The sequence below is a fragment of the Sinocyclocheilus rhinocerous genome, unplaced genomic scaffold, assembly GCF_001515625.1.
Source record: "Sinocyclocheilus rhinocerous isolate Xijiao unplaced genomic scaffold, SAMN03320098_v1.1 scaffold529, whole genome shotgun sequence".
In the NCBI taxonomy this organism is placed as follows: Eukaryota; Metazoa; Chordata; class Actinopteri; order Cypriniformes; family Cyprinidae; genus Sinocyclocheilus; species Sinocyclocheilus rhinocerous.
In genome coordinates this window covers 501,143-512,842 of record NW_015635521.1, presented here as the reverse complement: position 1 = coordinate 512,842, position 11,700 = coordinate 501,143, and the positions used below count along the sequence as shown (strand labels likewise).

Here is an 11,700-nt window from a genome sequence, read left to right as displayed (position 1 = left end):
ATAGACAATATAAAAATCCATAGTTTTTTGTAATTTAGCCTTCAGTTTACCTTCAACTGAAACCCATTTTACATTTGTAAGTGTTGAATGTGTTCATTCTTTGCAACATACTATCTAAAACTGAATGAGTCATTACTTTATTGAATGTACAATAGAAAAAAAATAGGGTCCCCTATGCAGAAATTTAATTGGAACCTTGATTGGAACTGCTCTCCAGTGGGTGGGGGTTGGATGTAGATGGTGGCTGATGCCAGGGATCAACAACAATTTCAACATATATGGCCTTTGGTTACTATGCAAGCTCGTTTCCGTCACAGAAAATAAATAAAAACAGTAACTGTGACCTTTTTATCTCACATTTTGGACTTCTATTATTGGAATTGTGAGTTTACATCTTGCAATTCAGACTTTATCAGAATTGTGAGATACTGTAAATTCACAATTGCAAGAAAAAAGTCAGAACTCCGAGATAAAGTCACAATTACCCTTACCCTTTATATTCCATGGTAGAAATAAGCTCTCATAGGTTTCACATGTGAGAAAAAACAAACAAACAAACAAACATAAAAATGCACTCACTTCTCTCCCATACCTCATCTCCCTTTTTCTGATCCAACTATTTCTCTACACCCTACAACTATTCCTCTCGCTCTCTCAGGCATTATTTTCTCTCTCTCTGATTCTGTGTTGTTTTGCATCCATAAAACCAATTCAAATAGGTATTTTTTACTCTATGTTGTTGATGTAATGGAAAGAGCTTCAACACCAGACTATTCCTCCAACTGAGACTGGAATCAGCTATAATTCTAAATATTTCAGTGATCTGTTACTTAAAAATGCTTATCAGTTGTTACAATACTTGGCACAGAGAGATTTTTTTCAATACCTTTTAGCTGCTGTTGTTGCAGAAGTAGAAGCTTTATAATATATTTAAGGTTTGGAACATTAGGTCTTCATTTCTGACATGCTGTGTTTAAGCATTTGTAAATAAGACTAAAAACTTCCATGATTTTGGTTTTGGGTAAGCTTGTATGAAAAGTAAATGTAAGCATTTTAGAAACATGGTAATTGACTGCATATTGTGTGAAATGCAGGATTCCGGCCTTCAAGATATTGAAACCCTTGAATCTATAAACGGACACAAACGAACATTGAATCTCTACATTCCACCGGGAAAACTAAAGGTTCTTCTCCCCAGCCATCTGCAGTCATAAAACTACGTACAGGGTCAGCTCAGGGTCTCAGCAGTTCCTGTCTCTCTCTGCTTATCTTTACAAGAAACAACAAGAACTGACCCTACCCCATCTGTATCATAATTGTGTTAACCCATGGCCAGGGAGCACATAAAATACATATTCAATTGGTAATATACACTGACATTAACTTCTCGCTGGCCGAGTAACTGATAGAGTGTAAACCATTTAAATTCAGAATCAGTTTTGATCAGGTGGACCTCGAATTCTCAGATCGAGTTCTTTCAAAACCTGAGCTAGAAATAAACCTGAATGAATTAATAATAATTAATTCCCTACAGTTAAAATTAAGTAATCAAAGTCATTACAGAAAACAACATGAATTGTGTTAATGGTATGGTCACAACAGACAGATGTTGTGCGAATTGTATTTAGAGTTTTGAAAATGTGACTAGAGCTTGGACAAAAGGATGTTAGCAATTGAAAAAAAAAAGTAAAATATAAAGAAACACTGACTTGAGTATAGCGGTCAATGGGGAAACAAGCTTTTTGGATTAACAATGATTCAGTTACAGCATCTACCAGCAGAGGCTAACTGTTCATGCTAACCAGCCAAATCTTAAGCCTTTGGTAACATTACAAAAATTAAAAAGGTTGTTTCATGTTGACTTTAAGAGCTTTGATTCAGAGCAACCGTGTATGTGATATTTATTCGATAAAGCTGTTAATTTCTCAAACACCCTTTTGACAAAAGTGTGACTCATTTTCACATGTCCAGAGACACAATCCTCCATGACTCATAGTGCCGGCTGTGAAAAGAGCATCCATGATGACTTTATCTTTGCTCAAGGCTTCCGCTCAGAATCTGGATTTAGTCTTTTAGCACTTTTTGCTCCTTTGATCAGATCAAAACCGACAAGAAATATAGAAGCAACAACACGTGGTATATAGCCTTCTACCTCACAACTGATGCAGAACTGAAACTTTAAATTCATGTAATCAAGGGGTGCCTGCCTGATGGCTATGAGAAAAAAATAAATAAAATATATATATATATATATCTGACAGCAAGATTATAATTTAAAAACAAATAGGTTTCTAAACTCAAATAATGAAATTTGTTAATATAATCATGAACTGTATTGGCTGAGCAACATGCAAAATGATTAAACACAGCATAAGTTAATTAGAAAAGCGGACTATTTTTGTGTTGTAAATATCACTTCTACGAATTGCACAAAAATAGAAAGCTGTATGAGTTGCGTACACAAGTGCATTGCAAATGAATGCAACCAGAATACTGTACATGCAGCTAGTGGGAAGACATTTCTACCTGTGTGTGTCCTTATAGCAACAGTCTCATTACAATTTAGTCTATTTAGTAACTTTACTTGACATTTCAGCTAGCTAAGTAGTACATCCATGTTTATGTTCATCTAAATGTATACCATATTTTTTCCCCTATTAATATAACAACCAACCAAACAAATATAACAAACAAAACCTGTGGGTTATCATTTGAGAATAAACTTTCAGACATGTCATAAACTGTGGACTCACATCAATGGCATCTCGTTCAAAAATCCTGAGTTGGAGAAAGAGCTCTAGTTTGATCTTCCGTTCCTGAAACAGTTCCTCCATCTGAGCCTGGGCCTCATCCAGCTGCTGCAGGACACTCTCGATGTGAGCCATAGAGCTGTTATGAGGAGTCTTATTGCTGGAGATTGCAGAGTCTCTGCAGTCAGAAAAAAATAGCATGCACGAGTATGAGAGACAACATCTGCTACAGAATATATACCATACAACTTCAAAAAAGCTACAGTTTACTTAGTCTATGCAGATTAGGACATGGGTCATAGATAAACTCCACAGGAAATAACATTGCAATATCAGCAGTGATTGAAGATAATAGAAGTGTAGACATATAACTGAAAAGTGAATGTGTTATTGAGTGTAACACATTTACTGATGTTTCAGGATGGACTTTCCAAAACATGTTTAATTACACATTTGTAAGGTGTCCGTGGTGTGCATGGTTTTGTAGCCCGCTAAATTTGCTCTATTAATAAAACCTGAAAAACTTTGCATTTGCTTTCGGTCCCCATAAGGTCACTAGTTTCATAAAATGAATAAATCATTTAAAAAAAGGCAAAAAGTGTCGGCAGGGTTAGGGTTTAGTCATTGTAATTAATGCAACAGACGTCAATGGGATGCTAAGGCCATTACATGACGTGCATATGCGTTTGTGTCAGAATTCTCATGACAACAAGTCAGCGTCATCATTTTCCACTAAACCCATGCTTTCTCATTGGGCAGTACCTGAGCTGCTGGATAAGATCCTCCCCTTCTTTAATGACTTTGACGGTGACCTGCAGGGTGGTTTGCTGCTGCTGACCGAAACGTTTGATCAGCTCCTGCACCGCCTCTACTGACTCAGCATAAACATCATCCAGCAACTCCTTCTGAAGCTCCTCCAACCACGTCCACAGCTGCAGAGAAATAACATCATTACCAGCCAATCAGAAACCTCACAATATTATGAACCAGTCAGTGACCTATGTAGATCCATGGGTCTTCAAACAAATAACATTTGTTCTATAATCTAAAATATCCAAATGCACAAACATGACAAGAGCCAGACGGACTTTGGCTGCCACCGTACGGCTGGTGTTGTTATTTCCTGAGAATGGCTTCGTCTTATGTGAGCTCAGGATTAGCCATCTGCCTGTGTTGGCATGTCAAAGAGTGTATCTCCTGCCACAGCAGGCCATGCCTGTCTTTCCACACCTCCCCATTGTCTCTTTCCACCTCCACCTTTCTCTACCTTTCTCTTTTTCCAAAACTCCAGCCTTTAACCTTTTATCAATACTTATACCGTTATAAAACACACTCTCAGAAACAAAGATGTCTATATATGCCAGCCTACTACAGATAGCAGATGGCTAACATTATGCCATATGGAGACATTAAAGAGAGCATTGTTTGCTTGTATTAAGTATACTATGAATCATGTACACACTACTACTCATTAACATTCACTGTTTGTGGAATATAGATGGGCCAGAAGGAAAGAGTTCTGAATTTATAAGCAGACAAATTGTAAAGATTTGAGGTCCCCAAAAAAGCTAACCACTAGTTTGGCTTTAAAGCAAATAACGTTTAATTTCCGAAAGTGAGAGGCTGCATGGGATTCTTTTAGCATGTAGGACACAGTTCACACTGACTAGTCAATTAGTTCTGCCACTAGTGAATGTGTGGGGTCTGTCAACTAGTCGTGACACACAGTTTCAGTTGTGCTCGTTCTATGTAGCGACAGCAGGAGGAAAATTCCTCTGTCCACAAACTGAATAACATTAACTTTGTATTATTACCTAATTGGAAATACGTGAAAGTATTGGAGTGGTTTTGTGTTAACGAAGCAGTGATTTGCTAGATGGCCTGAGTTTATATTGCGTGATCATATACAATTTTTTCTAATTCTTATGTCATCTAAAGGCTGGCATTAACTACAGTAGCATGAATCCATGTATTTTTGTATGTATGTACAGTAGAATTCATATATTTTTTTACATTCTCACCGGTCTGAAATCATCTCAGCTGTGACAGTCTCTCCATTAACATCAATGCATCAAAAAGTGCAAAAGCTGCAGAACTTACAGAAATGTCATTTACATAATATAAACAGTGACCCGTTGACTAGTTGACTAGTAAAAGTGTGTTGTGCAAGACCTACAGAGAAACGTTACCGCACACTTAACAATATGCTGCAGAATCAATGGAACACTGGTATGAAGCTATTGCTATATTGTAAATATATAAACAAATGAATAAATAAAGAAATTAAAAATAGTAATAATAATAACAACAACAATAATAAATTCAAGTACATTTTCAGAAATTGTGTGTGTACTGTACCTGTTACATAATATTCAGGAACATAATTGTGTCATAATTTTACTTTCATCTCTGAAAGTGAAGACCAAAAAAAAACAAAAAAACACAAGTACCTGTTTCATCATATTCAGGAACACGTTAACACTGGCAAACCCAGACATATCCACACCCACCAACACCCGTTCTTACTTTCTCATAACCTACCTCTTTGCTGTGAGTGTGGAAGGCCACAGACATGTCGAGCAGGACTTTGCGTTGCTCAACCCGTCTTACGAAGTCCTGGATACGATCTTCCAGCTGGTGTGCAGCCTGGTAGATCTCCTCAGGGTCACACTCGCCCGTCTGAGCCAGCTGCTCTGCCGCCTCCAGGAGTTTGTCTGCATTCGTGTAGGTGTTCTGAGAAACATGCAGAAGTTAATATGCATTTGACTCATTTCTGTGATGGCCTAGTTTTGATTATGGGAGGAGAACTGTAGATATCCAGGTGGAAAATATCCAAAGCGATGATCTTACATCTGTTTCTCCTTACCTGAGCCACTTCTTCAAAGTCCTCATGACGTTTCTGTAATGCTCGAGCCCTGTGCAGAGACTTCCCCACTCCTGTGTGCTTACTCAGGAACGCCTCACCATGGTTTTCGATCCAATCTAGAACCTGTGTGAGAAGATATTCGCAAAGAAGAACATAAACAAAGGTTCAGAAGGTCAAAAGAACCACCAAATCACTACAAAAGAACCAACAAAGTCCATATACTTGTAATAGAGTCGAGATTCCATATGGAATACTTTTATGGTGGTTTTTGTCCTTTTTGTATGTACAGAGATTCTTTAAACATTCTTTTTTTTAAATTTGTGCTCCACTGGAAAAATAACGGCATACAGATTTGGAATAACATGCAGGTGAACAAGTATTATTAACAATTTAACGCAGTGGCGTCCAAAATCTCCCTTTCAAATGTATATTCTGTTCTCAACTGGGAGAAGAACTTTCACTAAGAGAAAAATAACCTAATGTTGCTCAGAGGGTCAAAAGAACCACCACCTGCATTATAAAAACGAATCATTAATGAGACGCAAGATATTTTTTTTTTTTATATATAATTAAACAACTATAACTCCATCCAAATATTTTTTTCAGTCATTCATTTTCATAGGATGAGGATTTTTCGAAAATCAAGCATAAACATGGCACAAAGAGCAGTTTCTGTATGATGAAAATATTCATTATAGAAATTCCCATAACTTTTCAAAGCCTGGGAAAGAGTTTTAAAATTTCCTGACTTTTTTTTTTAAGTTTTATGTGACTGTTGGAAAAATTTCCACATTTGGTAACACTTTACAATATGTTGTCATTTTCTTAACATTAGTTCATGTATTAACTAACAGGAACGAACAATGAACAATATATTTATTACACTATTTATACATCTTTGTTAATGTTAGTTAATAAAAATAGAGTTGTTCATTGTTTGTTCGTGTTAGTTCACAGTGCATTATTTAATGTTAACCATCACAACTTGTGATTTTAATAATGCATTAGTAAATGCTTAATATTAACTAAGATAAATTTTCATTTTTTGTTCATGTTTCCTAATGTAGTTAACTAAGTTTAACGAATGACCCTTATTGTAAAGTGTTACCCCAAATTTTTTCTCTTGCTTGTTAATATGGGCGAGGGATTTTTTTCTGGGTTTTCCATGACAGTGGGAACCTTGTAAATGTTCAGTCAATTTCTAGCAGAGGATAGATAGATAGATAGATAGATAGATATACTTTAAATGCATTGTATGATACTTTGGCTAAACGCATCTATCAGATTCATAAATGTACGAGTTCCACTGCATTTCCAATTCAAAACCAGCAGGGGGCACCTCAAAGCAGCAGGATTCACTGCGACAGCTCAACACCACTATAAACATCAGCCCCAAACACACAGTGAGGTCATCCTGCAGATTAAGCGAGCAAGACTCTGGTGTCTGCTCTGGTGGTGTTGTCTGAGAGTACAGTAACTGTGTTTATTGTGGATATTTGATTAATGGGGTAGTATCTGTTGTTTCTCACAGGTTTGTATGAGCATCGGAACACATATGCAATATTTTACTAATAAAAAGGTTTTTCTAATAAAAATTAGAAAAGGTTTTAAGTGAGTATTAAATATTTTCTTAACCATTTGAAATCTACAAGGTGGAGCTGCTAAGACAGACATCTCGTATCCGAGTTTAAAAGCTTTCTACCTGCCTCAAAAGACGCCAGAGCCCACTGCGAAAACACACTGAGTCCTCTACTCATGCATATTTCATTACCTTTGATCTGGCTGAATGTGCCACACACAGAAACATTCAGAGCTGTTTGTGTGGTGGCATCTGTCAGCACATGTGTGTGTGTGTGTGTGTGATTAGATGCAATCATTTGTCGTGCAGATGTTGAGTCTCCTGCTCACGTGGCTGCTTTCTGATGTCTGGAAGGTTTAGAGGTCCCCTATGTCTGCATCATTTTATGGGGCAAACCCTCAACATAATGAGGCTGCTGAACACAGTTACCATGACAACTGATACTGAATGCGTCTGAGAGGAAAAAGACTAAGTAAAAGAAAAAAGTGGGAACATTGTGTGGGACAGACTGTGTGTGAGAGAGAGTGAAAGAGACAGAGAGATGCATTTGGATGTTGTTTTGAAAAAGACGACAGAATTTGTATCTTTTGGGGTAACTACTCCTTTAGAATTTCTTAATTGAAAAAGAAAAATGCAAATATTTCATCCAAAAATAAATAAATAAATTAATAAATGATGCAGTGGTGCCTAAAATCATACTTTCAAATTTATATTCTGTTCTTAAGCGAGCAGAGAAATCCTATTTTAAACAGATTCGAACTCACTTTATATTCAACATAACGATGCCTCACAGTCATTTAGATGCTGCCATTTTATTCAGTCAAAGAGAAGAAGAAATTGGACCAGATTCACCTCATTTATGAGCAGGAATCATTTTAGTGTCACACTGTCATATTTATATTCATATATCAAACTCATTAATCATTTTGTGTTTTGCCACATCAATTTATATTAAGAATGTTATTTGTGGAAAATTCAGCATTGCCATCACAGGAATAAATTACATTTTAAAATGTAACTTGAAATATATATATATATGAAAATGTAAAAAAAAAAAAAAAAAGCTTCTGACTCCATACTGTATTTGTTTAAATAAACTATTATTTATTTATTTTAGCTGAAATTCAGTGGAAACAGGCATGTGCAAGAAGAAACTTGTGGGAAGTGGGCGAGAATGAAATGAAAAAATCTGTCCCGCACAGATGTCTCCTGCAACGTTCTGACACCTCATCCACCCTGCACATCTCTCACTTCACAAATAACAGTGATTAAATAAAATAAATTGAATCCACATCCACATGAGATGTAAAAAAAACGGTTTACAATAATTTGTGTATCAAGTATTGTTAGTTAAAAATAAGTGTCCGACCTGCTGGACATCCTGTTGGAAGACGCAGAGCTGTAGCCGTTGGTGGAGACGAAGTTTGCGGTGTTGCCAGATGTTCTCCAACTGCCTCTGGTGATGCAGAACCTCATGAATGATATCCAGAACATGGTGCACCGCCTTGGAGTAGTTAGCCGAGGCTGTCAGCGAATCTGCACTTCCTGGGGTCAAAGGCCGCTGTAGCTTATCTAGCAGGGCTTTGCCATCCTGACTTACCTGGGGATGTACAGATAATACACATCAACAACCAGAAATGTTACTTACAGAAAGAAATCCCACCTTTATTTGAAAATCAAGTTCAGTCATGAAACGCCACATTCCTTTACATGCAATCACATAATTTACTAGTCTACACAGTACAAGGTGATTGGCCTCTGCTCTGCAGCCAATGAGCTTGCTTGCTCACCATTTAAATAGTCTGGTTCAGTGTTTGTTGTAAGTTGGTCCTGCAGTGCACCATCAGAGTTCCTCTGAAACCCTCCACCTCCCCAGCTCCACTTGTCTAGATCTGCTAGGGGATTTATGTGTGTCTATCCATGCAGCAGCATATCTTACAAGCTCACAGCAACATGTCTGTGTATCTATTGTCAGTAGCAAGACCATATTTGCCTTGCAGCAGCAGCGGTGTGCGTAGCAGATCTATTCCACAAAGACCAAATACATTAACACTGTCATATTCAGGAAAAACTATTCCAAGAGTTGTCATGACTGAAATATCTTTTTTTTTTAGTTCTTGCTCAGCTTGGAGGTATCCTGAATTTAGTCTTTAAAGTGAAAATATTCACAAACACAAGCAAAAGTTTTTACTTTAATAGAGATTTGTACCTCAGAATAGGCAGTGGTTATGTGTTCATAGAGACCCTGGTGGTGATGGATGGTGTCTTCAAGGTCCTGTAGCTCAGAAGGAAGTTCTCCCTCTCCACAGGCTTTACACCAAGAGTCCATGTTGCTCATATACTAGAAAAAGGTAAGAATGTTCAGCTATTGGTTGTTAAACCAGCCACATACACATCTGTGATCTGTTACCACATACAGGAATGATTATAAAATAAGTCAAGAATATGACCAAGTCTCAACATAGCAATTGTTGTTAGGAGGCTAACTTTGAGCCATCCACCACTGAGTGATTTACAACAGTGTCTTATTTAGGAAAATATTAAATACATTGCAATTTGTCTGTACAAATAAAGACTATTTTTGCCCTGTCTCATTGGGAGCAAAATAAACTGAATGAACAGCGTGCCAGTCTAATATTGATGCTGACAACAGATATTAAACGCTCAAAGAGAAAGATAAAGGACAGGAAGATGAAAGGAATGGATTTCATTCATCCTTTTACCAGCACAGGCCTATCTACAGTACATGAAGTATTCAACTAAAGAGCCTCTGAACAATCATTGATGATTCACTTATAAAACAAGAGATAAAAATCCAAGATTTTACACTGAAAACACACACACACACACACACACACACAGACACACACACACAAACATAGTTTAGTCTGCCTGTGTATATAGGCAGACTGCCTGAGAAGTGCAATAAGCGTGGCTTGCGGTGCTTTTAAAACATTTGTGAGTGGTCAAAAATGACAACACGTGGATCCTAAACCTAACCTTAGCCAGTGATGTGAGCTTGAGGCAACTTGATGACTTGTTGTTCTGAATAACAGAAAAGGGATACAAAAGTGGGTATGAGTTTTTGTGAACAACACATCATTCTCTAAAATCTGAAAGCCCCTCTAGCATACAGTAGCCTACATACTTACTCGGCAACTCGATTTGGCTAAATATATCAGCATCTAAATGATATGTTGCTTAGAATTTTGTTTGTAATTAGCTCTTTGTAATTAACACACACATTGCATCATCATCAATGCATCCGTTTATTTGGCCACTCAATGTATCTGTAGGTATGCGTCTGCACATTTAGGCCTCACCTGGTCGGTTTTCTGGTGGAAGTTAGCAGACATCTCCAGCAGCGTGCTCCTCTCATCCAGTGCAGCGGCAAACGCTTTCCACTCCTGTTCCAGCTGACCTGAGATCTGCTGAATCTGCTGGGTTGCATAGTGACCCGACTCCAGCAGCCTGTTCCCCACGGACATGATCCGACTGATGTTCACATACACATTCTGCAAGAGACCACAAAAACACTGAGTGCTATATACACTGCATCACTTCCTGAATTAGTTTTTGTTATGATGACACATTTATACTGAACAAGGGGAATATGGTAGTGGCACAGCTAAAACAAACAAAACATAATGATTCTTGTCTTTGATTTGAGGGCTGAATTGGAAAAAAAGTTGCTTCAAACACAAAATGTTCTTTTTTTTTGCTTTTAGTATTATTGATTAAAATAGAAATGATGAGGGGATATGACAGATCTTCTCGGAAACCATATAAACAGCAGTTCACTCGTAGCTGCTCCTGCAGGGAGGAGTAATTCTCATCTGACCACAGAAACACAGCTCTGGAACATGTGTGTGAATAAGAACGGAAAAGCATCTTAAGCCAAGAGGAAGAATTATGGATAGAGTTCAGACAATTAAATAATTGTTCCAGTGTGATTTAACAGCTGAAACTACAACATGTGAAAATGCACTGTAAACAATGCTAGACTGCTTACAGCTCTGACATAAAATATCTGGTTTCACTTTATTTTGATGGTCCATTTAACAAATTATTTTGACTATAAGTAATGTTGCACCTACATATCTTTTAACTCTTACAATAGTGTTAGTAGAGTATTAGTAGAGTGGTAGGGTTAGGGTTAGATTAAAGGTGGGGTAAGTGATTTTTCAAAAACGCTTTAGAAAACTGATTCAGGCCGACTAGCAAAACAAACTTGTAGCCAATCAGCAGTAAGGGGCGTGTCTACTCATGATGTGGAGGAGAGAGCGTTCAGTGTACAGCATAGGACGGACATTAGCGAGCCGAGTGACAGAAAGATATAGATGGCGGATAAAAAACAAAAGAGGAAAACGTCTGCGGAACAAAAGAAGGCTTAAGGCAATAAGGTAAGAAGTAGGACGCGTTTAAATATCGGATCAGCTTTCCAGCGCTCGAGAGAACTCAAGGAGCGGAAGGCCTGCGATCGGACGCCGAGGTTGCTTTGTTTC

General features: G+C 37.6%; 1 protein-coding gene across 1 annotated transcript in view; it reads right to left on the bottom strand.

The window, feature by feature from the left end:
* LOC107746974 (triple functional domain protein-like) overlaps positions 1–11,700 on the bottom strand; it is a 177,464-nt gene that overhangs the window by 104,964 nt on the left and 60,800 nt on the right. Inside the window, exons 7-13 of the mRNA XM_016561341.1 lie at positions 10,519–10,710; positions 9,405–9,536; positions 8,565–8,795; positions 5,617–5,739; positions 5,292–5,483; positions 3,513–3,682; positions 2,754–2,928 (exon numbers count right to left, since the gene is read on the bottom strand). Of these exons, the coding sequence (XP_016416827.1) occupies positions 2,754–2,928; positions 3,513–3,682; positions 5,292–5,483; positions 5,617–5,739; positions 8,565–8,795; positions 9,405–9,536; positions 10,519–10,710 (1,215 nt within the window). The remainder of the gene's footprint in view (positions 1–2,753; positions 2,929–3,512; positions 3,683–5,291; positions 5,484–5,616; positions 5,740–8,564; positions 8,796–9,404; positions 9,537–10,518; positions 10,711–11,700) is intronic.